At 43.6% G+C, this 25,965-nt stretch overlaps 2 protein-coding genes across 2 annotated transcripts; one reads left to right on the forward strand and one right to left on the reverse strand.

The window, feature by feature from the left end:
* The first annotated feature begins 354 nt into the window (after nucleotides 1–354).
* LOC123397138 (lysine-specific demethylase JMJ25-like) lies at nucleotides 355–6,617 on the forward strand. The gene is made up of 16 exons (XM_045091803.1): nucleotides 355–621; nucleotides 1,182–1,343; nucleotides 1,458–1,604; nucleotides 1,702–1,832; nucleotides 2,235–2,334; nucleotides 2,467–2,599; nucleotides 2,671–2,734; nucleotides 2,811–3,570; nucleotides 4,203–4,535; nucleotides 4,775–4,991; nucleotides 5,059–5,453; nucleotides 5,536–5,608; nucleotides 5,701–5,786; nucleotides 5,855–5,974; nucleotides 6,065–6,129; nucleotides 6,212–6,617. Exons 1-15 carry the CDS (start codon nucleotides 415–417, stop codon nucleotides 6,125–6,127), a joined length of 2,991 nt encoding a protein of 996 aa, XP_044947738.1. The 5' UTR covers nucleotides 355–414; the 3' UTR covers nucleotides 6,128–6,129; nucleotides 6,212–6,617.
* Nucleotides 6,618–7,033: 416 nt separating this feature from the next.
* On the reverse strand, nucleotides 7,034–11,432 carry LOC123426130 (probable flavin-containing monooxygenase 1). The gene is made up of 5 exons (XM_045109913.1): nucleotides 10,928–11,432; nucleotides 8,360–8,597; nucleotides 8,089–8,264; nucleotides 7,643–7,995; nucleotides 7,034–7,552 (listed from the first exon to the last, which is right to left on the reverse strand). Exons 1-5 carry the CDS (start codon nucleotides 11,366–11,368, stop codon nucleotides 7,201–7,203), a joined length of 1,560 nt encoding a protein of 519 aa, XP_044965848.1. The 5' UTR covers nucleotides 11,369–11,432; the 3' UTR covers nucleotides 7,034–7,200.
* Between the last annotated feature and the right edge of the window lie 14,533 nt (nucleotides 11,433–25,965).

Below are 25,965 nucleotides of genomic sequence, written 5' to 3' on the forward strand. Positions count from 1 at the left end.
CCACCGGACTTTATTGACGTTATTGATGAGTTTTTTGGGACCGGCGCCAATTTTGCTGGGAGCAACCACACGCTTTATTTGCTTAAATCTATTTGGATGGTCTTTTTTACTGCAACCGACGATGATTTATTTTTGCTCCGGCTTAAGACGGTTTTTGCTGAAAATGGACACCTGTTCGATGATGTAGTCGACGGAAAGGGATGCGGTGACCGGCACCCGTGGCTTGCCACCGCGGGGAGCAGACTCACGCGGTGACTGACCCAAATTTGGACCGGCTGATCAGCGCGTAAGGCCGCCCTTTCGAAAATACAAAAACTCGTCGCCCCGCTCCTCCAAAAGGAACCCCCTCCCCCCTCCATCTCTCGTGTCTTCCACCCTCCGCTGCGCCGGAACGCAAACCGCACCCTGGCTACGATGGAGCGGATGGACGTAGAAGCGGCCGGAGAGGAGACGCGGCCGAGGAAACGCCGGGGCAGGAGGAGGGTCCCGAGCGGCGACCGGGGCTTCTCGTCGGTGGTGAGGCCCTCCGACGAAGGCCGCGGTATCGCGGCCGGGAACAGGCCGCGGAGGAGCAGTAGGCCGGCGCCGGACACCTATCGCGAGCCCAACACCGACGATGAGGTGGGGGGATCTCTCGTGAATACTTACTTCCGTTGTACTTGTGCGCTACTTCTTGTTTAACGCGCGCGGCGATCGATCGCTCCGTCTTCGATGGTTTAGGTTTTGCTTGTAGCGGCATCCATCGGACTATTTTATTCCATTTCACAATTTCCTTCCGGTCCTTCCCGTTGCTGTTCCTATTTTTGTGATGGCGCGGAGAAGTTTAGCTGATCGATCTGCCATTCATCTCCCTTTCTTCTTTATTTATTTCTGGGCAGGTGTTTTGGTTTGGGTTAGATGGTAGATCTCACCAGCTTGGTGTAGGAAAATTGCGGGGATGACCATCAAGGCATCAAGTGCTATAAGTTATGTCGATTTGCCTTTGTATCTGGTCTAAAGATTGTTGTTTTCTTGCCATTTTCTTGCAAATATTTGTGATGCTTCCCATTTTGGTCTTGATTTTCGTTTAGGATGAGCTTTGCTTGACTGATCAATTTCATTTTATTTTTCAGTACACAGCACCAATAGTCTTCAGCCTTCCGCTGCCGCTTTGGTTAACTAATTTTGTATGTTGTGAATAGGATGGTGAGGAACCTGCGAATAATCGAGTTCTGCTTCAGCCTCTCAACAAACCCAAGAGAATTGATGCAGGGAAAAAGAGGGGGCCCAGAAATAAGAAATCAGATCAAGATGGTAGCCAGGCCCACTTCCCCGACGGGAAAAACCATGGTGGAGACAATGAGGTAAATTACTTCACTTATATATTTTTTGATTTTTAATTCACGATGGTTTATGGACATTATAGTTAACAAAACAAAATTTTGACCTTTTTCAGCTACTTACTTTTTTTCTTCCAGACTAGCGATGATGAGGATGTCAAGCCTGCAAAGAAACGGCAAAGAAGTTATGCAGGGAAGGGTTCCACCGCAAAAAGGTTGAAGGAAGAGGATGAAGAATACAAGGTCACATCCTCCAAGAATAAAGTTTCTCATGAAAGATATAAGGCAAGCTACTCATTATCCGGCATAAGTTGTTTACGGAATGGCTTTACGTATTTATTTTCGTGAGTCTCATGACCTCTCTGTTGTTTCAATCATTTAGAATGGGAAGAAGATGTTGACCGGGGAAAATGCTCGAATGTGCCACCAGTGCCAGAGAAATGACAAAAAGAAGGTGGTCTGGTGTAAGTCATGCAATAACAAGCGATACTGCAAGGAATGTAGAACTAAATGGTGCGTGCATGTGTGGATATGTCTCCATGATTTCTGTTAATTGAAGTGCCAACCATTTACTGCTTTCTTCTGTATTCCAAATTCTATGAACCTTTTGGTTAATCACTGTTGTTGTAATTTTATTGTGTTAATACTGAAATAATCAACGCGGACATACGTGAACGTGGCGGAAATGTCCGTCTGCATCCCTATATTGCATGCACCTTTGCTTTTGTGGTATACAAATGTGTGTACCAGCATCTCACAATTTTGATCTTCATAATTAATACTGTTTTTCCTATTGTGGCACAACCAAAATTTTGATGTCTTCCCTTCAAATATTTTTATTCCATTGGTGACTCGCAGAAAACAGTGGCTGTGTGTCTGATGTATTTCATAACGCTGCTGTTTTTGGGCGTGTAGGTATCCCAATTTGACAGAAGATGGATTAGCTGCAAAATGTCCATACTGTCGCAAGAACTGTAATTGCAAGGCATGCTTACGAATGAAAGGAATTGAAGAGGTTTGCACTTGGCACTTACACTCTTCTTCACAGTATCCTTGTTTCATGTTGATTTTTATTGTGTTCAAAAATTCAAATGATTCTCTTCTGCTTTTTCCATCTCAATGATTTGTTTCATTTTTTATGAACCAGGCTCCACAAAAGGAAATTTCTGAAGAAAATCAAATTAGTTATGCATGCCATATCTTGCGCTTGTTGCTTCCTTGGCTAGGAGAGATGCAAAAGGAGCAGATGGAAGAGAAGAAATTAGAGGCTCGTATACTAGGTATGGTGTTCTACAGTACAACAAGATAGAATTCAATGTTCATGTAGATGTTCATCTGGTTTCGTTTACAGGAGTTTTGACGGATGAACTGAAGTTGGAACAGATCAAGTGTGGTCCTGATGAGCGTGTCTATTGGTTAGGATGTTTCCATATTTACTTTACACATGTGGCTGTAGAAAGCATCTGATCCTGTTTCATTCCTCTACTGCAGCAACAGGTGTAAAACTTCTATATTCGATTTTCATAGAAGCTGCAAGCATTGTCTCTATGACTTGTGCCTCATCTGCTGCCGGGAGCTTCGCAAAGGTAAGATCCCTGGAGGAGAAGAGGTGGAGAGCGTGCAGTATGAGGATAGAGGAAAGGACTATACTTTTGGCAAGAATTTTCATTCAAAGGGTGAGAATCGAAGGGACTCTTTGAGGAGGAAGATGGACTCCCTTACTGATGGTAGCAAATCTTGCTCTCTGCTGCTGTGGAGAGCAAATAGTGATGGTGGCATACCTTGCCCACCAAAGGAAATTGGGGGCTGTGGTGGTTCTGTCTTGGACCTCAAATGCATGTTTCCAGAGAAAATGCATGCTGACTTACAAGAGAGAGCTGAAAAAGTTGCGAGGAGTGAAATGTTTGAAAAAGCAACATTTAGTAGAAGTGGCCAGTGCCCTTGCTTTGATCATTCGGGCACGGTAAGAACTGACTTAAAGACAGTACGGAAGGCTGCAAATAGGAAGGGCTCAAGTGATAACTACCTATATTGTCCAGTCGCCACTGGTCTCGGTGATGATGACCTAATTCACTTCCAGATGCATTGGGCAAAGGGTGAGCCAGTTATTGTCTCTGATGTTCTTCAATCAACCTCTGGTTTAAGTTGGGCGCCGATGGTTATGTTGCGGGCATTGCGTGAAAGAGCCAAGGGCAAGGCAGAAGATGAGAAGTTTGATGTGACGGTAGTAGATTGCCTTGATTGGTGTGAGGTGCCGAACTCTATCCACATTTTTATTAAATGTCATAGTCGTCGATTTCTTTGATTTATTTTTAGTAGTAAGCAGTGATTGTGTCTTACTCTTGCCATATATAGATGATGATGACAGTTCTTTTGCACAATCGTGTGCTTGCTCTGCTCGCATGTCAGAAGTTCAAGCAGAAATACTCATGGCAGAACTTCAAGCAGAAATACTTACGATGATACTTTAGTGATTACTTATAATATTACAAAACTAATTACATATACATACTAAGTTCCAGAAGAAATGATAAATTATGTTTTCCATTTTATGAGGATCATTTTGGTACAGCGGTTTAATCAAGAAATTAGTACTAGAAAACTGACCGTGGTTCCTACTGTATTATTTGTCAGTAGAGTGAATAGTTAAGAAGCCATCAATTTTACATGCATATATCTTATATTTATTTTGAAAGAAAAGTGCAAAAAATGTTGGCCTTATATTTTAAATTAGAAGGAGTACTAGTTTTATGGAAATTTATTGATTCATCAGTGAACTAAATTCCCCATTTTGAATAATGATGTTTATATGTGAGTCCGTTTGAATTTCGAAAATTGTGGTTTAATAAGTAGGCGCTTATTGTGCTATGTTTGATGTTGCAGGCGTCACTTAAAATGCGTGACTTCTTTACAGGATATAGAAATGGCAGAAGTCATCACAGGCCTTACTGGCCTCAGATGCTTAAGCTGAAGGACTGGCCTCCTTCTAGTACGTTTGACAAGAGGTTGCGGCGCCATGGTGCTGAATTTATCAGCGCGTTGCCATTTCCTGAGTACACCGATCCAAGAAATGGTCCACTAAATCTTTCGGTTAAGGTTCCTGCTGGTATCATGAAACCAGATCTTGGGCCGAAAAGTTACATTGCTTATGGATTTTCCGAAGAGTTAGGCCGGGGTGACTCAGTGACCAAGCTTCATTGTGACATTTCTGATGCGGTATGTTGCTATTTTTACGACGATACAGTTTTCATTCTTTTTTTTTGTTTTTTGCCTCGGATATGGTTAAACTTTTGCCATGAAATGCTGGTCTCTACCTTGCCGATCTGCATGCCACTTTGGTTATCTTGATTTCCTAGCAGATTTCCCTGTGATCTCTCCCTGCTCGTTGCATAGTTTTTGTTTTCTTATTTGTCTGTTGCTCTGATTTAACTGTAACAGATATCTAATTTAACCAGGTAAATATCCAAACACACACTGACGAAGTGTCATATGAGACATATGATCTTTGTCGGATTAAAAAGGTCCAGAAAGACATGAGAAAGCAAGATGATCAGGAACTGCATGGGGATTTGAATTCACGCACTGAACTTAGGGCACAGCCATCTGTTGATGAATCTTATGAAGCCGCGGTGACTTCATGTAGTATGGAAAATTATAAAGATAGTTCTAATGGTGAGTATCATTGTTTTCGGGAAATTGGTTTTAGTTTTTTCTCTCATGTCATGTTTGTGTCTTCCAGGTTTGCACATAATTGCTCCACGTCGCGATGCTATAGATGATGTTAAGGATAAAGTGTCACCTCATAAATCTGTTACCAAATCTGATGAGATCCGCAACGGAACTCGTTTGTACTATCAACGTCGCGCTAACAGAAAGGTGCATCAAAATAAAGCCAGTGATCCTCCCAAGCCAGTTCCTGGTAAGTATGATGAGATTGTCAAAGGAATTCATAGAAAGGTGCACCAAAATAAAGCTACTGATCCTCCCAAGCCAGTTCCTGAGAAGACAGAGAAAGATAAAACTGGTGGTGCTTTGTGGGATATATTCCGACGAGAGGATTCAGAGAAATTACAAAATTTTCTACGGAAACATGCCTCCGAGTTTCGACACATCCACTGCAATCCTGTGAATCGGGTATCTAAAAAGAATCTGTTCCATTCATAGAAGTTACTTTTTGTAGTTTCCTTATCCTACATAACATATTGTTATTGTGCAGGTTATCCACCCAATTCATGATCAGACATTCTATCTGACAGAAGAACATAAGAAGAGGCTCAAGGAAGAATGTGGTTAGTAAACCTTAGGTGTTAAATCTTCCGAAAGAGAGTGTGCCTCGTCAGTTGTGATGCCATTTCCTCATATATTGGCTTGCCTGCTTTAGGTGTTGAGCCATGGACTTTTGAGCAGAAGCTTGGGGATGCAGTTCTCATTCCTGCCGGGTGTCCTCACCAAGTCAGGAATTTGAAGGTATGAAACCTCACTCTCTTTTGAATTTAGCACAGTACTCAAGACTGTACCCATTTCTTTCTGTGCAGTCTTGCATGAAGGTTGCGATGGACTTTGTTTCCCCCGAAAATGTGGGTGAGTGTGTTAAGCTGACGGACGAGTTCAGGGCACTTCCATCTGCCCACAAGGCTAAAGAAGATAAGTTAGAGGTTAGTAGCATATATTCTCGAAAATCATGCTTACTATATTGTATGCCAGGAAAATTGATGATGGTCTGAAATTGGTTTGGTTATTTATAGATCAAGAAGATGGCTTTATATGCGTTTCTCGATGTTCTTGAATTCTTGGGACGTCATGTGTAAGGGTAAGAGACACTAGCCGTACCATTTTGTTTGTCACCGAGCTTTCAGTCAATGTGTTAATTTGGTGTGTGATGTATCGATCAGGTCAAAGAGCGGACATGTCCAGCCCAACCAGTCCAGCGATGGTACTGCAGAGGAAAAGCCTAAAAGGGGTACCCGTGCAAGAGGTGGCTCTCGGTCTCGGAGGTGACTGGTTTGTCATCAGATTGCTCTCTGGGGCTGTGACTGAAACCATTGTTTTGAAATAGAGCTCCTAATTCAGGCAGGCATCGTTGGTCAGGGTATCTACTTTTGTTCGTACTAGGCGATTGCTGTCACTGAAAGTGAGTAGATGCGGGTAACAATTGACAAGTTGTCCATACATCAGCACATGCCGTTGGAGTTTTTTTCACTTGGATATTCATAGATGCGATTTATGGTTGTTTCAGACCTGAAATGCTGCCTTATTTAACGCTGTGTGCTATCTATGTGATCACCAATCCTCACAACTTGTTGAATTTGCATAGCAAAGCAGTAGGAGACTCATAAAAAACCTGATGCTTACTAGTACTAGTTAATATACCCTTATGCGTAATTTAGCAATAAGACTCGGTAATGTACAATCATTGATAAAACAGATCTATCTTATGCTACGTGTGTTGATTTAGAGCAGATAAACATATTATACAATGGGTTATCTCAGTGTTATCTCCAACAATTAATTGTTTGCAAGCTCCCAAACTGGTGGGGCGATTAACAATCAGTAGTGATTTTTTTGATAGTGAACATAAAGGCAATGTGTTCTACTTCCTCCGTCTCAAAATAAATGTCGTTGATCTAGTATAAAATTTGTACTGACTTAGCACAAATTTTTGCGGCACTTATTTTGAGAAGGAGGGAGTATAATATACTAAAACTAGTACAGAATTGAGACAATTATTTTGGGACAGAGAGAGTATAAGATTTACATGGGTATGGCATATATTGTGCCAGCTGTATCACAAAGTGAGTACCGAATGTGAACCGTGCAAGAATCTGAACAAGCCGGAACGTGTACATAACTGCGATGAAAAGGGCAAACACATGACATATTCTTATTTGGGGTGGAGGTTGACATAATCACCAGGACCATAAACCTCAGTCAACTCTGCGAAAAAGCCTTTCTTCCTTCTAGGATTGCAGCCCATATCCTTGCATAGTTGGTCGTTGTACCAAATGTTAAGGATTCCAATGCAGGATCTACGAAAGTAGACACGAGAATAGCGCTTCATGAACTTGTCCCACTCAAGGACATCCCTTTGCATTGCTTCAACAGACGGTAATCTAAAGCCGCCATCCATGAAGTGTGTTAGCCACTTGACCCGAAGTTCTGTTGTGTACAGGTTTGCTAAGCTCTCTGAATATCCGATGACCGCGAGCTGCGGAATTTTAGGATGTATGCACTCCCTAAATACCAAAGAAATCAACAAACCATTATAAATCTGAAACTCTTAATTATTAATTGCATAGAGAGAAAGGTTAATGTGGTAAACAAACCTGTAAAGAGGCACAGTTGTGGATGTTGACCCAACTGCAATCTTCTGAAAGTATTCTGATGTGAACATGTCCTTGATCTTCTGATCACCCTTGAATCCAGTTCCAAAGATCACTATGTCGCTTTTTGTCGGTGAAGATTCACCTTGAAGAAGCACACCTTCCTTGCAAAAGCTAAAGGTCTTGGACTTCTTCAGAACAATGCTACCTTCCTCTAGTCTCTTGTAGTGATCCTTGGGCGTGATGGCAATCAAGCATGTCACCAACGCCTCAAAAAGGCTATGGTCAGGTACCATGTCATACTTCTTCATCGGAATGGAGTAGTAGCTCTCGGCAAACTTTGAAAATATCCACCGCTGCTCATACACAATATTATATTTTATGAATTTAGTTGAAATCAAAGCTCACAGATTGAATTCAAATAAGAGTAACATGTTCAGTTGCACTACCAGTGGAGTCAAGGTGGTGGCCAAGAGGCTAAGGAGGAAACCTTCACCGGGCTTGTGAATAAGGAGTTCAGAGAAGCGATTCAGGTACAGCTTTGATATGTGGACACCCCAAGCGTAGTAGTCGGGTATGATCCAATGCTTTGTTCGGACTATCATCGTACACGGTTCCTCCGTGCCTACGGTACCGAGAAACACATTTTAGAATTCTTAAGAGGACAGAAATCAATGTTTGTTTAGTGAACGAAAATGAAAAGGCTTTGCTTGTTTGTACCATTCACTTCTGCACATTCAGCGGCGATGTCGAGTGCTGATTTTAGGTACCCAACTACGGTCACACGCTTGCCCGCGATCATCTCCTTAGCTTTCGTGCTGCCCATTTTGGAGTAGTCCATTGAGTGGATCACCTGCCCATCAAATGCTTCCGGACCTCTTCCCGGAGGGAACTCGGGTATGTTGGGTACGCCACTGAACCTCCCAATGCAAAGGACCACAAAATCTACAATGTGTGTCTACAGAAGAGAAAATGTCAGGGAACAATGTAAATCTAATAGCCATCTTTTTTGTACTACTAAACTTAATTACAGTATTATATACTCAAAAGCCAAGAGCCTAGACTAATTCTATATATGATTACACTTAGATGTTCAGAGAGTTTGGATCTAAAACTAAGATTATTACCTATAAATACAACATCGCCAACTTTAAACGTTCTTTTGAATTTTGTCTTGATTGTTGAATTCCGGGACAGGTGTCATGCTGCATGCTATTTGTTTTTGTCGGGCTAGCAATTTTTATAGAAAATCGTTTCCCACCCGCGCGCCGGCCGAACCGACGCGCCGGTCGCCCCCTGACGCGCGCGGGCCCTTGCAACATTTTTTCCATCCGCGCGCTTCTCCGGTCAATGGATGCAACATTTTTCGTCTAAATATGTTGCAACCTGCGTCATTTTTGCTGCAAATGTTTTTTTACTATATTTTGTCTCAGTAAAAAAAGCTGCATATAGGTTTAGTTGCAACTCTAGTTCGTCGGATTTTTTTGTTACAATCGACATTTTTTACTTTTTGCTACAACCGTATTAATTTTTGCTACAACCGGCATCATGTTTTGCTGCAACCGTTCACTAAAAAGTTGCATACACGTCAAGTAAATTTTTGTTACAACCGGCGTTTGACTTTTGCTACCACGTACCATCAGCTTCGTTTTTTTGCTACGATCACGTAGATATTTTTTCGCTACAAATTTTATTTTTTGTTGCAACCGTTAAAAAAATTGCTGCATAGGGAGAAAAATGTTACATGCGGATTCAACGGTGTGGACGATGCGGGGTTGGTGGATCCTGCGACCCACGCGCGGCCTGCCGAAAATCTAGTTGTACGTCATCAGATCTAAAATAATGAGGTAAACTGTCATTTTCAACTCGATCAAGTTGTACGTCATCAGATCTAAAATCCCACAAAATAATAGTACTAATAATAATGCACAACTCTAAATCTAAAACACAGAAAATTACCATGATTTCTGATATGCAGCTATCTGATATTCGCTAGCAGCTACCGTGAAGAACCGACAACAATTAGCATCCTAAGCCGAGAACTAAAAGTTTTCATGTCATTTTTGTTTACGTAAGAGCATCTTCAACAGCAGCTACAAAAATCGTGCGTGTGAAAAAATAGTCTTTTAGCATACGCGGGGCGGTTGCGCGCACTCCAGCAGCCGTGGAATAATCCGACACGCGGAAAAGTTGACGCGTGCAGGGAAAAAGGCGACCCGACATGCGGTAGATTTGGCGCGCAACAATAAGCGCCCTATAAATGCAGTGCTCAACCACGCGTCCTTCCACCGCTCGCCTCTCTCCTCGCCACGCATCCTCTGCAGTATCTCTCTCTCCTCGCCGCCGCGCCGTCGCGCAACTTCAGGATATCGCGGCGTCCGCGCGCCCCTCCGGCACCTTCTACGCCGAGATCCGCTCCGACGGCATGCGCCTCGACCTCAGCACGTTTGACATCATCGATGATGTCGCCCGCGCGTACGACGCGGCGGCGTGACACCTCAACAGGCCTCGTAGGAAGATGAATTTCCCCGAGGTGATGACGGTGGATTGGGTGCAGAACCTCGTGCCTCGTCCACAGGTTGTCACCGAAGAGGACCGTCGTTGGAACCGGAGGCTGGAGCGTTGCCTCAGCATTGCTGAGATGGACGAGCATGCCATGGCGCAGTGGCGCCGACAGTTCTCGCAGGACGTTCTCGACGAGCGCGAATTCTTCACGCAAAGAAGGGCGGAGTAAGCCCCCTATCATGAAGATAGGCATATGCGGAAGCAAGCCGCACTCTTCCAGATAAAGCTGAAGAAATGATCGACTTGGTCCTCCAACGATGAACGCTGGACTAACTCCTTCATCACGATGGAGGAATCGGACACCGGCGCGTCGGAGTCCGATGACGACGAGTAGTCTTCTATCTATCTAGATTATCTATGCCATGCTATGTATCATTTTTTTATCGTTTTCTATCTATCTAGGCTATCTATGCTATGTATTGTTTATTAAAAACTATGTTATGTATCGTTATGTATCATTTAGAAAATGTTATGATAAAAATGCATGTTGCAAGCGTTGAAGTTTTTGTACGTATGTTAAAGTGGCGCGTACGCATCAAATTTTATGGTGGCCACTAGAGCCGGCGCTTGACGAGGCGTTAAAATTTCTTGTCTGCTTGCTGTAAACTCATTTTTATATGCCGCGTTCTAAACAAGCAAAATTCTTACCTCGACACCACTCGGTCAGAGTAGTAAGCAAATTCAACAACCCCCCTCCGCCACCAAAAAAAAAAACAAACTTACCTCAACGTGGTCATCGCCGCTGGCCACCTTGAGTCGCCACTCGCCATCCCCAGAGCCGAACGCCTCGCCGCTCCCGCCCCACTCCTCCCACGCTGCCAGCTTCTCCTCGCTGACGCCAACGTACTCCATCCCGAGCACCCGGTGGCCGAACCTGACGCAGTCGAGCACGCCGTAGTGGCGAGCGTAGGCGTCGAGGTAGTCCATGACCTGGCGGTGGTCCGGGAAGACCTCCGTCACGGTCTCCGGCCACGGGAAGTCGGAGTACTGGTACATGGGCCGCGGCGTCTGCAGCGCGGTGCACTCCGGCGGGTGCGCCCATACGCCGCCGAGGACGGTGTCGGCCTCGAAGACAACCGGCCGGTAGCCGCGCTCCAGCAGGTGCTTGCACGCCGCCAGGCCGCTCACGCCGGCGCCAACGATGGCTACTCGCTTTGTTTCCATCGACTCTCTTTGTCCGTATACGAGCAAGAAGAAGGGAGGTGACTGGCTGAGAGCGGTGTGGGTTTTTGATAGGCGAGGTGGGGTACTTATAGGTGGCCAGAGAAAGAGAGCATGTCGTACTACTCTCTGTCTAATTTATAGGATATATAACATATATATACTGTAGATGTCATCTCACCAGCTGGGACGTTTGAAGATAAGTTGCATTATATATTATCTATGCTATTTTAGGAGATGCCCATCTCTGCATGTTATGCGGGCGTCCAATGTCGTCTGATGTCTAAATTAACTAGATCATTGTTGACACGCGTTGCTGCGTCCGTCTATTTTAAAGTTTTTTTAATAAAAAAATTTATAATTTCTTTTTATATATAATGAAGACAAGATAACACATGAAAATGATAAAATAGATTAAAATAACAATGGAGTTGACCATTTAACCAACATGTTTCATCATAGGTTTCTGTCTAGAGATAACACATGTATGACAATGTATCACAACTAATAAACAAAATTAGCAGATTAGCAATTGTAACATGAAAAATAAGATATGAACAACCGTGGGTACTGCAACACACTTACCTAATTAATTGGACGAACTCCACATTTAGTCTGTACCGCTATCTTTTTGTTGGAAGAGTACATAAAAGTTTTCATGTAGGAAGAGCCAAAGACCTCATAAAACATTTTTTTTTCTTGTTGTAGAGTGAAGGAAAGCAATGAGGGATGCTATGAAACAAAGACTTTCTATAGTCCGGTAAAAGAAAGGCTTGCTATTGTCCTCTGGATAAACATGTATGGAGTAGTAACCAAAGCAATGTACTGAAAACAAAGGCTTGCTATATAGTCCCGCCAAAAAAAGCACTTGCTCTAGTTCTTCGGATAAAGTATGTAGTAACCAAAGGCAATGTGAAACAAACACTTGTTGCTGTCATCTGGATAAGTATGGACTAACCAAAGAGGTGTCCTAAATACATTCAGTTGTTCCACATAAACATTGGAGTTAAAAACGCAAGTTAATTTATTATATATAGATAGGTAAATGCCACATTATGAATTCTAATATTGACATTTCTATATCTCGAATATTGGAAAGTATTTATATCATTATGCTTTATTTTTTCTAAAATCAAAGAGTAACATATAATCAATCAACGATTTACGCGTGGACTATAGAAAGCTGCAACTTCTTTGCGTTGTAAATGGGAGAAAGAGAAAAATAATTAAAAAATACATCTAAAAAACACTGGTTGTAGTAAGGATCAAATACCACAGTTGACGGAAATGCTGGCAACTTCAGTAAGTATTCCTTCTACTTGATTGTTGGAAGCATATTTCAGAGTACGGACCACAAATAGATGTTATGCAACCATAAATAAATCACATTGTTCTTAATAACCTAACCTGCCCAGTTATATACGGCTAGAGCAATGGATAATACTGTGTGAGCAAATCCTTGTTGTTGTGTTAGCCGATGTAGCAGAGGTCCTTACCCCATTCAAGTTCTCTCAATTCTGCCTGTCAGGTGCAATATTTTGTACTGAAGAATACTGCACAAGACATAGAAAGCATCCTTAGTCATCTCCATGGTGAAAATTTAGACTACTCGCCTATCTAAAATGTAGAAATTGAAGTCAACACATGCACGACAACCTTCGCAAGATCATGTGACAGGAGATCTGTTAGAGAGACGGAAGATCAGACAGCGTAGTAGTACCTCAGTTTTCCGCGTTTGTCTCCAGGAACATAATTTAAGACCGGAATGATATTCAAATATTTGAGGAGATCTACTGCGGGAGGGAGACGAGACGCTCGAGGAGATTCATCTGTGGCAAGGCACCCGAAGAAATCCAGCTCTTGATGGTATCCAGTCAATCAGGCCGAGGCAGGGGATGTAGGTGAATCGGGGGCGGTCAATCCAATCGACCATGGTAATCTGCCTGCGAGGTAGTGGGTCACCTCGAGAAGCGAACAGTTGTCGGATATCGAGGAGGTATATAACCATCACAACAGGACCTTGATGACGGCTGATGTGCGCCACTCACCGGCGACGGATAATTGCAAGGTAGTTATACACCAGGTATCATGGATAGGATATAACTCATCCACTTAAACTTCCTTCACATCTCCTAATAATCTACATAAGAAAGAAAGTTATCAGCTATTTTGCAACATTTATCCTCTTTCTTAAACTACACAATTGTGTGCCGGGAAGGACACGGGAAATGGATATTTATATTATAGATTAACAAAAAGGAACTTTGCAAGATACAAAGAATTGTTTGTAAGGCCAACTACATATACATAGTAAAAAAATGGAGACACTAAGGGGTTGTTTGGATTGTTGTCATATCTTACCATATTATTTTTGCCACACTTTCCACACTTGCCTTACTTGAGTTGTTCAAATTGTTAGCCACACATTGGCTTGCCTAAGGGAACCTTGCCACACTTTTTGTGTCTATGACATGTCGGGTTTAGTATTCATTAAAAAATGCTTGCCTTAGGTGTGGCTAAAACCAAACACACACCTAACTTGGTCAAACTTGCCTAAGGTAAGTTGTGGCAAAGTGTGGCAATGTGTGGCTAGGAACCAAACAGCCCCATACCTCTTAATCCGTAAGTAGCATCATCTCTATCACAAATTTGTATTATTGACAGGAGTCAGCTTAGATGTATTCTTCAGTTATTAACTGGTAGGAACAAACATTTTTATTTCACATTGTATAACTCCACCAAATGTACCCATCTAATTATTTGCTTCAAGAAACTGGGAGCAATGAATACGGATTGTCATATTATATAGAACTTCAAGTGATAAATATTTTAGTCCAACAATCATTTTTGATGGAAAAGTGATAGGAGAGTGGCTGAACTTTTGCCAATAATCTGCAGTGACAGAGTGGCATCAAGCTGACAAAAACACATGTCTTCAGTGTTGCAAGCCTCGGCCTCCTCCAAATCTCCCTCGAGGCTAGTGGTGATGTGAAGGAAGTTAGACGGTCTCTCATATAGAGAAGAGACTGAACTAAACCTGGCGGCGACCCGCACGAGTGGCTGTAGCAAGGAGCAACACTGACGAGGAAGAGGAGACGTCGCACCTCTGCAACCACCGGGATCCTGTCGAGCACCGCATCCTCGCACGCATCGCCTCGGGCTGATCCTCTCTCCTGCGCCGGATCACTCGCAAGCCCCGCCTCGGACCCACGCCGGAATCCCTCGCGAGGCTCGACTTAGGTTGGATGGAAGAAGAACGCCTGGATGATTTTGCTGAGGGAGGAGACGCCACCGTGGGCGGCGGCGGGGAGAGGAGGGGGCATCATGAGCAGCGAAGGGAGATGCTCGTTCGCTGTGTTTTATTTTCTTATCAAGGCTGAAGCGGGCTTTGCTGCCTTGGACCGAGTAGGAAAACTGGTATGATTAACCCTAGGGCTCCAAAATAGTTACGAGAGTAGCTGCCCTTACGACTTTCGACCCAATTCGCGGCTAACGAAGCGCTAACTCTAATCGGATGGTTAGAAACATTTAACAAACGAAATCAGACGGCCAGAAATACCTAATTCACGAGAGAGCAGGGATTAAGCTCAGTTTTACTGTCCTTAATTTATCATAGGTTCATCTCTGCATGTTATTTTGTTTTTTATACGCGCGTCCAAAGTCCAAACTTTTGGGGTTAGCTCTGGCTAAGAGCATCTTTAATGGAACCCTTAAAACGTAAAACTATAAACGCGATTTTCAATTTGCGAAAAATGCATTTTAAAGATCGGTTTTAGCTGCGGCCGATCAAATCCCTTAAACTTAAACTATAAATTATTATTTTTTCTCATATCTTCTTTCTTTCGTCCGTGTTCATGTTTAACTAAATTCGCTCCTAAAAGCAGGCGAAGAACGCACACAAAGCGATCAAATATAGAGCCGTCGACGTTCAGGATGGCTCGCACGAAGCGACCGTCACGATAACTGGCTAGCTCCGGTGTCGAATCCATCCAGGAGCTAGCTAGCTCCTCCGTCGCCGAATCCATTCACGAGCTAGCTAGCTCCCTCCTCTGTCGCTGAATCCATCCACCAACTAGCTAGCTAGATACGGTTCCCAATCCATCAAGGAGCGAGCTAGCTAGCTAGCTCTGCTAATCCATGCACGAGCTAGCTAGATAACTAGCTCCGGTTGTCAATCCATCCAGGAGCGACGGACGGGCGATGTCCAGGGACAGACGGGACGGCGGCCGGGGACGGGCGGGGCGACGTCCGGGGCGGCGGATGCGGAAGTTCACGTGACAGCTGGGCTCTAACCAACTGCTTTCTTTCGATACAGGACATCATAGAAACGAACGCGAAAACTGTGTTTTTAAGAAACAAACGTATACACACTTGCACCCCATCCTATTCCCACCACAATGGAGCCTTTACTTTGCCACTTAGGCCTTCAGAGTGACTTAAGCGCCAGCGGTACTGCCGCCCTCCAAGTCTGGCCCCTCTTCCGCTTAGTTATCCTCTCTGGCCTCTTCGGGGCCTCTTCTCACTTTAAGCGGAAGTACCACTTGGGGTGGAGCGATAGTACCGCTGGCGGAGGAGCTTTTCACCGCGTCCTGCAAAAATATTTACGGGTCCGACGTATTTATGGGCTCTGATCAGGTATTTTTTTCCGCACGGATCCATATTTTGACTGTTATTTTACGGGCCGAGGCATTATACGGGGTCTGCTAAAGATGCTCTAAGAGCATCTCCTGTTTGGTCTCCCAACGCATCCGGTGAAGCACTTTAGGCGTTTGTGCCACTGTTTTTTAGCATGGAGGAATCAAGTTTTCAGCTGCATTCTCAGGTTTCGGCTCCCAACGCATAAAAATATAAAATTATCTTTCCCACTATAAAAAAACTAGACAAATTGAACGAGCATCATGTCACAAATCGGCGATCATCATCTAATAGGGTCGGCGATCGAATATAGTCAAAGTCCAACGATCAAAAGGGTAGAAACCATAAACATGAAACTCAAATAGTAGGCTCCTCTGCCATATGGCTGGGAGAGGCCAGCGTCGGCGTCGGCGTTGTGGGCACAACTTCAGTGCTCGGCATTGTGGGCACAACTTCAGTGCTCGGTATAGTGGCAGTAGGAGCAGTGGTCGCTACCGGTCCGGACATCTGATGATGAGGCTGCGCCCCGCCAGGTACCACGCCTTCGCGTGCTCGTCCATCGTCGACACGTCTGCTTTCATATTTTTTTTCTTTAAAATATGAAAGATTGGTACTTATCCTACATAGAAATAGGAATTCATTCCTACAAACAAAAGAAAGGGCAGCAAAGGATTTCTTTCAAAAAAAATCTATCCTACAGAATGCCTACAAAGTTTGAGGCAATGAGTGAGTGCGACTGGGATCAAAAGCGATATGATACTGGCGTGGGTGTGAGAGTCACCATTTACCACCGGCGGTGCAATAATATTCCGTCCTTCATCGTAAAGAAAGTTTCTGTCGCAGACTGTTATACTCAGACTGCGTGCTGGCATCTCCCTCCGCTGGAAACACCTGCGATTACAAGCACAGGTGGCGATCTTCGCTGCATTTTCCCCTCAGATTGCGTGATCCATTAATTGCTACATGTATTTAGATTCCAGTCAACTCTTAGGATTTGCTTACCACCTTTCGTTACATGCCTGATTTGTTTTCTTCAGACCGAAGACTGGGGCCAGCTTGTACAGATATGGATTAAAACAAAGTAACAGAGATGCACGATGCACGCGCGTATATTTTATGGACCTCAACACATTACCAACAGATCGCCAATTATTAAGAGTTTCTTGCTAACATTTTCTTGATGCTCCTTGCGAGGTACTCCTTCAGTTTCATATTACTTCTCGTTAATAATCACGGACGGAGCTGGCAGCAAGTTGTGGTGCTTGGATCTGGCTCGTCCGGGGCTTGCTGGTGCTACTTTGCGATGGAGCAGCGGCGGCGAGTGTGTTGGTGGTCCGCAGTGTTGGCGCGAGTGTTGTGCAGGGCTCCAGGCGAAAGCTTGGCTGGTTTCTTGCCGGCCGATGGCGGCGGTGTTCGTGGACGTCGCTATTTTTTTTAAAGCGCCGTTAAGAGCATCTTCAGCCGCGCCCCCAACGGACCCTCTCCATGCTATTTTTTCGCCGACGAGCGAAAAACGGTCCAATCGCACCCCCAGGAGCTGGTTTTTCGCCGGTTAGGGCCGAATTTGGCTCCGGCTGTCCTAGGCCGAACTCGCCGCCCTGGGGTCGCACGGGGCGCGCCGACGGAAGGGAAAACGCCGCGTCGCCCCCCTCCTCCCCTCCCCCCGTCAGGCGAAAAAAGACCTTTTCTTCTCCGGATCCACCCCTCGCGCACCACGCCTTTCGTCACCGTGTCGATTCCGGCGCCGCCCACATACTACCGCCGCTGCAAAGGCCATCTCCCCGCCGAGCGACGTAGGGTTCACATGCATTGGAAATGGAAAAACTATCCATTTGCTTGGCAAGGGATGTACAAAGACGCCAAATGAGGTTGTAGTGTGGTACTTGAGGCAGTGGCCACACATGACCTCTGGATTTGGCACTCCTTCTTCGGTATGCCAGGAACTCACAATGACTTCAACGTACTGCAGTGCTCGAATGTCTTTGCCAAGCTTGTTGAAGGTCATGCTCCTCCGGTTAACTACGAGGTCAATGGTCACCACTACAACAAGGGATACTACCTAACAGATGGCATCTATCCGAGATGATCCACATTTGTGAAGACTATCTCAAATCCTGCACCAGAAGGCAAGAACTCCTATTTTACCAAGCGTCAAAAAGCTTGCAGGAAGGATGTCGAGCGGGCATTTGATGTGCTTCAATCTCGTTTTGCTGTTGTCCGGTACCCCGCTCAGACCTGGTCGAAAGATAAAATGTGGAAAGTCATGACTTGTTGTGTTGTCTTGCACAACATGATCATTGAAAGCGAGAAGGAGGAGCCAATATTTGACACTGAATCATATTACAGGCAAGATCATCTTTCCCAAGTTGATCATCAGCTACCGACAACTTGGACTACCTTCCTCAACATGCATCGGGAGATTCGAGACCCCCAGGTGCATCAACAACTGCAGCATGATTTGGTGGAGCACCTATGGAGGCTCAAGGGCAACGTGTAGCTCGATTTTTAATTTGTATTTACTTGTTAAGTTATTTGTGTTAATTTCCGTGATGAACTATGCGATAAAAAAAACTATTGTTCTTCAATGTGCACCGAAGCATGTCGAATATGGGCCAAAACTGGGCCAATTTGCACCAAAAGCATGCCAAAAGCGGCGGCTGGGGGCGCCCTTGGGTGGGCGACTGGGAACCCGACCCCACGCCATTTTTTGCGCCGGCGCACCCTCAGGCAGCGCTATTTCAGGCCCCTGGGCGGCCGAACGGTTGGAGATGCTCTAAGGAGTTTTGTGCAACCTATCCTCTCGGGTTAAGATCTTCGGGCGAAAGTCAAGATCCTTTCAGTTGGATCGGGACGCGCCGTCGTCTCTGCGCCGCTTTCCCTATTGGAGGTGTCTTTGAGATCTTGGTCCCTTTGGCACTTTTGTCAGGTTGGACGTGCATGGCATCGCGGCCAGCAGGTGTCCGACTGGCGGCGCGAGGTTGGTGTGGCGTTGCCACGAGCATGGCAATAACTGTGGTGACCAGCGGAGCCGAGTCGCGGCTTGTCCATCTGTTGCCGACGGTCTGGTGCGTAAATGGATGCATCTGTGTTGTTTTCTGGCTGTGACACAGAAGTAGAAGCTGCAGGCGACGGGGCCAATGCGGCAACGGTGACTCCATGAGGGCGGTTTTTAGCGGGCGGTGCTCTCCGGATGGTGCGCTGGACTAGGTCGGTGCGAGGCTTGCAACTTTGTTTGTGAAGCTCGTTGGCAAAACCAGAGTTGTCTTGTCCTTGATGCTTTGGTCGATTGTTTGACGTTTGTGGCCATGTCATCTATGTGCCCTCATGTGGGTTTGTAATCTCAGTTTTCCTCTAATTAACCGGGCAACTCTTTTCTTCTTAATCAATAAAAAATGGCAAATCTTTTGCCTCGTTTCAGAACAAATAATCACGGATGGATCCAAAGGAGGCAATGGCTTTTTAATAAATCAAAATGCAGCATAAAACAAATAAAATATAGAATGAACAACACCCGGTCTCTCCATATAACTGATGCACACAACAAAAATTATAAGATCAACTATAAAATAGATAAGTCGATATAATGGTACTAGTAAACTTTAGATATAGCTTCAGCAATGTTCTCATCAATATGCGCAACTAATTCAAACCCTATAATTCTTTTTTCAGTTCATAATTTTCTTCAACATAATGAGTGGTAACACTAATGTAGTCATGCTTTACCCGACCACTCCAGTTATCATATGTTAAAAAGACTGAAAAAGTGCCTTTAGTAATTAAAGTCTACTTTTATGTTCTTAAGTCCATTTTTGCATAACTTTCTCATATCCTAGTTCTAGTTTGTTCATAAACTGGTTTGAAATTAAGAGTATGAGCAGTTTGAATATATTCGATAAAAACACCACTCGCGAAAATCTAATGGTAAATCATTAGCAGAGATTAAGCGACAAAGAGCTTCCCTTTGGACATTTGCATCATAGCTGAAGTTACGTACCAAATCGCCAAGGTTGAACTTGAGCATGCTCTGTTTCATCGTTGGTTCTCTATACTTCTTGGTGTGGGTGTCGATATGCCTCTTCACGTGCCCGATTCCTCCTTTATACGTGCCGCAAACAACACATTCATGCATCTTTTGCACTTAGCTATAGTCTGACGGATACCACATCCACCTCAACTATTTCTTCATCCAAGTGCTCGACACCTTGGAGGTTTTGCGACGAGCACTTTTTGCACCAGTGGTTGTGGAGGAAGTGTTGGATCTAGTGGAATGGGTGGTAGATTGTGAAGGTGGTGTATAGTCGTTGGGAAGTATATGGTATCGTCAGGATTGGGATCGACAAAGTCACGTATGTGAAGATCGAAATCACTTTTTTGGAAGCTATCAAATTGATTGTAAGCAGCCATGCGCAAGTGTGGAAGTGAGGGGGCATGCATATTTATTTATAGCATAAAGTATGCAAATTTTAGACCAATTTCCCCTTCCAATGGCTAAAAATTCAAATTTTGCCTAAAGAAAGATACAAAAGCCCCTAAATGGGCTATAAAACCTAAGCTAAATGTGGTTGTGCCCCACTCCCCCGTCCTCTCCCCAAAATCGCCACATGCCCCCTCTCCTTGGGTATTTGAATTAGTGCATGCTTACTAGGTCGTTCATGTTTTGTGCTTGGGTCGGCACTGCTACTTACCTTGACAAGTCGGGATGGCACGTGCACCTTGCATCATTGCCTGTGATACTTCTTTTTCATTAATCCGGTATTGGAACATAAAATAGTATCCCGCATCTATTTCCCCAGAGGTAACCCTAAGTTATCGAACCCGCGAGAGGAAGATTCCCTTGAAGCGATGGTCTCTAGCAAAATTTTGTCAAAATGTCAAATCTAGGTTTTGACCGGATGAGTAAGCTAATACTGATTCAAACACTTATAATAAAAAGGGGTACGAGCATGAGGTCTTTATGACTACAACTTTGTATTTGCGTTGGGATCAAATAGGATATTAGTTATTGCTCTGGAAGTCACCCATCGAGATGTGCTTGTTTTAGATCGGAGTGGGGGATGTGTCCAAATAACATCTTCACCGGTATGAGTCCTGCATCAAGGATCAACTATCCTAACACATGCCCTATTCGTCGCGCAGGGTTGCCTTGATAATTAAGATAAAAAATCGGACAAGAGCTTTGGGTGTATAATAACTACACCTCATCTATCCCCAAGGAAATTAGCCATGTTACCCTATTGAACCTTACTGTCACTGTTGTTTGGTATAACACTTCACGGTCCCCTTGCTCCTAGCCTCACCTGTGCTCGATCTCCATGATCCTGGGTACCTACAGGGATGAAGATCGTGGACAAGACAAGATACATTTTTAGGAAAGAATTTTATTTCACACATAACGGACCTTATGTCAAAGTGTTCCATTGATCCCCTCAACAAATACGTTGGGTTGTAAGGCTCATGCCTCAACCCATACCTTACCGAACTAATCACACATGGAGATCAGGTCGCGAGAATAAATCATTGGAGAACATATCTTGAAATTGACTGATTGCAATATGTCTTATAATGGATGTCTTGTGTGATGCACGATTGTAAGTATGAACTAGATGCAAGAGCACTATGGTGGTGGAGATGGCTATGGATATGGAAATGGCGGTGGCTAGGGTTTATGTATGGAGGTGATGAAGAGGTTCCCGCTTCTGTGCTAATTCGTCATCCTTCTCCTGTTGAGATTTCGATGGGTTCCTCGTTATAAAAGTTGTTCAGATAGACGATCTGCCTCGAAATCTACACCAAATGGGCGCTCATACACGCGCATGCTCCCGTATGGAATGCCGTCTTTTTCGTTGTCTTCGTAGAAACGCCTCTTGTTGATTCGTTCTTCCTTCATTTTCCTTCCTTTTCATTTCCACACGTGATTTCTTCCCATTTTACCCCGTTTCTTGTGGACACACATCAAAGAGAGGATTTTTGGAATTCTTTGCATTCGTTAGTCATTAGTAGCAATATCAAAGCGAATATCTCTTTCAAAATGAAATATCTCGGTTTAAACAAAGATGAAATGAGTGTAAAATCACACTAATCAACTCCCTCAAGCTTAAACTTGATCGTCCTCGAGCAACATAAAGAGAAATTGGAATCATAAGGAAATCAGTTGTTTAAGCCAAAATAACGAGAAGGCTTTGGTTCACTTACGATCGGTGCGTCTAGATAGCCCTCTGCTCCTTGACCTGGAAAGTTAGCCTAGATGTAGTGGTGACATGGTTATAGTGCAAGTGTTAGTTAAGCAAAGATAATCAACACAAAGTTCTTGATCTACTAGATACATTTTTTCGCAACACTCTATTCTATTTATTCTAGACAACACTTGCTTGTCGGGAATGCATATAATTTTTTTCTTTTGATAGGGACATTAAAAACATGAGTTAGTGAGTAGGAAGCATGTAGTAAAATATGACTCAAATGCTCATAATAAAACCACAATTATTTCCTCCTCTAGGATCTCAAGGACTTCATTTCAAGCATTGTTTGCTAGAACTTTGATTGTCACGTGAAGGGATTATGCAAAATAAGTGATCATGCATAGATTTTTGTTGTGGCTTAATGTTTGGGAACTATGGACTTTAGTAGTATGTCTCTTTTGAGATCTTTTGACTAGTTCCCTTTATTTACGTCATACACACTAATTCAAGAGAAAGCCGAATAATATTCATTTCTAGTGTTGCCACTATGTACGGTAACAAACTCATAGCCCAAATCTGAGACACCGCTCTTGGCGGATCATTCATTGGAGAGTGGAGTCCTCATCATAACATCAAGAAAGGCGACGAAGCCACATGTACACACGTATACATGCATATAGTAGCGGGGCCATGACACGAGCAAGGAGCTGAAGCACCATGTAAGAGATACAACACCAATTTTTGGCATAATCTTGTTCACCATTCAACTAAGTTCCACTAGACAAATTAATCCACAACTGCTATTAAGTCTATTAAAATTAACAACATGGTGTTGAGCATTTCAAACATCACTTCCAAAACAATTTCTCTCAACTCCAAGTCTTGAAAGACTTTCTATTGTGCAAAGTTATCCTTTGTCAATATTATTTCATTTCAAAATAGTTCCACGACAAGTCTTGGTTGTCTAAGCTAAACAGAACAAAGGCTACAAAACTATTTCATCTACTAGAACAAAACATTTGTCTCAACTATCAAGGGTTACTCCCATCTACACGTATCACGCATACAACTTCTACATCTACTCTATGTATTTCAAGTGCAGAAAACGAGGGTCGTAGGACATACCTTCACGGTTGCGAATTTACACACTTCTCTTCCTTACTCTTGAATTCCTTGTTCTCCAGTGTTGATCAACTCTTGTGGAAACGAAATGCAAACGAACTCCAAGGGTCTAAATAAAGAACAAGAGAAAAGCAAAGCCTTTTATTTTTTTTGGTTTTTGGGTTTCTGAAAACTAACTTGCAACCAAAAAATCTCAAAGGAAAAATAAAAGAGAAAAAGAAAAACCAACAAAAGTGCAGATCTTGGTTTTTGGTTTTTGGGTTTCTCTCCCATGTCAAATTCAGAGGACGGTTATAATGCTTTCATAGAGCCAAATGCAGATCTTGATGCTGGCACTAGTCCAGAAGCTAGCTCTTTAGACCCTGCCACCCCTAGTTCACATGACTTGCCCAAGGTAGCAACCAGGGTCAGGAAGAAGATGAACTCAGATGAAGAGGATGAAGACTTTGTTCCAGATGAAGATACATCCGAGAAACAGCCTGAAAGGAAAGAGAGGGCAACGAAAAGAAAAATTCCAAAGTCTATTGCAGTTAAGAGACGGTTGTCTCCATCTTCATAGAAACCAAGTGGAATTGGGAGGACTAAGGTCTTGGTTAAGACGTTAGGGCAGAAAAGGAAAAGAACAAGATTTATTGAAGTTGCTATGCACCCTTCCACTCCAGAATATCCTGATGAGGAGGAGGAAAAGGAGGTCCCACCTGCTAACCCTCCTCCTTCCAAGCAAAGGAAGATGATGAAGGATGCTATGCCCGACAAGCCACCTTCTAAGGCAAAGCCCTCAGCTCCCAAGGCCAAAGCTACATCAACTAAGCCAGCTGCCTCCAAGCCTAAGTGGACAACAGAGACATCCTTGCTGCTAAGAAGAACAAGAGTTCAACCTCTAGAGATGCTGCAGGAGATGATGAAGAGATTGTTGTTTTGAAGAAGCTCAGGCCTCACCTACCAGAAGATAATGATGAACATCCAGTGGCAGAGAACATGAAGGAGAGAAAGGATTAAGGTGTCACGAGATGGAGAGCAAATGATCCATATGCTGTGAGGATAAGGACTGCTGTGGTTGCCAGATTTCACACCGATGAACAATAGGACTTTAATGTGATAGTGCTGCTTGATAAGAGCCCATTTGTGAGTGACATGAGATATGTTGATTGGTAGTTCATCAAGGAGAATGAAGACTACTTCCCTCATGTGCAAGAAAACTTGAGGATGATAGACATTGAAGAGTTTGTTGGTAGAGGTTTGACAACTTAGAACGTTGAGATGATTATGCAATTCTATTCCACAACTCATTTCTATCCTCATGGGAAGATTGTATGGATGACTGACGACACCAGATACCAGTCGTTAGTTGATGAGTGGGCTAACATCTTTGGAGCCCCAAAGTTGCAATATTGTGATCTTGATGTGTATACTGAGGCCAAGATGAACCACAACTCCATGGCCAATATGTATAACCCTATTCCCAAGCACTTCATGAAGACACATAAGCTTAGTTCAGTCTACTTCTTACAAGCAGGTCTACCCACCTCCAATACCATTCCGAGGCACACATTGATGCCCAAATCAGGTGATGATAAGATGACCAGAGGGTATTCCATCAACATGTTGCATCATGTAGACACCCACACCGGGATCAGGGTGATGGATTTGATTGTAGAGACAATCAAGGGAACAACTTCTGACCAGAAGATGTTGTGTGGATATGCTCCTTACATCTAGATGCTCATCAATTCCAAAGTTGTGAAGAGCATATTGATAACCCACAAGTATAGGGAATCGTTTGTATCCCTTTTCGATAAATAAGAGTGTTAAACCAAATGAGGAGCTAAAGGTAGAACAAATATTCCTTCAAGTTCTATCAACCACCGATACAACTCTATGCACACTTAATGTTTGCTTTACTTAAAATAAGAATAAAACTAGAAGTACTTAGTAGGTCTAATAGATTGGTTTGCAAGATAATAAAGAACAAGTAGATAAAAGTTAGGTGCTATTTAGTAGAAAGCTTTTTGTGTAATGCAAGAAAAATATTGTCCATAGGCAATTGAATATAACATGATAGATATTTATCATGTGCAATGAGGGAGAGGCATACGCTAACACACTTTACGTACTTGGATCATATGCACTTATGATTGGACCTCTAGCAAACATCCGCAAGTACTAGAAATCATTAAGGTAAACCCAACCATAGCATTAAACATCAAGTCCTCTTTACTCCCATACGCGCGCAACTCCATTACTCGGGCGTAAGTTTCTGTCACTCTCGCCACCCACTATAAGCGAATCATGAACATATTGCAAACCCTCCAGCGTGTATCCTTCACGTGTAATCCTCACGGAAGGCACCTTAGGAAAGCACCATATCAACACACAACTCATACCAATAACATCATATCACAATTAACCCGTAGGACAAAACGAATCTACTCAAACATCATAGGATAGCCACATATCAATGGTGAATAGTATGTAGTGTTGAGCACCATATTTAAGTAGAGAGTTACAGAGGGAAAAGAGGTGTTACACCGCTGCATAGAGGGGGAGAGAGTTGTTGTTGATGGCGGAAAGATTTTTGATGTAGATCGATGTCACGCTCCTTGCCCCAGCGGCACTCCGGGGACACCGGGGGAGAGGGGGATAGATCCCATCCTCCTTCTTCTT

Source organism: Hordeum vulgare, chromosome 1H (genome assembly GCF_904849725.1).
Source record: "Hordeum vulgare subsp. vulgare chromosome 1H, MorexV3_pseudomolecules_assembly, whole genome shotgun sequence".
Taxonomy (NCBI): Eukaryota; Viridiplantae; Streptophyta; class Magnoliopsida; order Poales; family Poaceae; genus Hordeum; species Hordeum vulgare.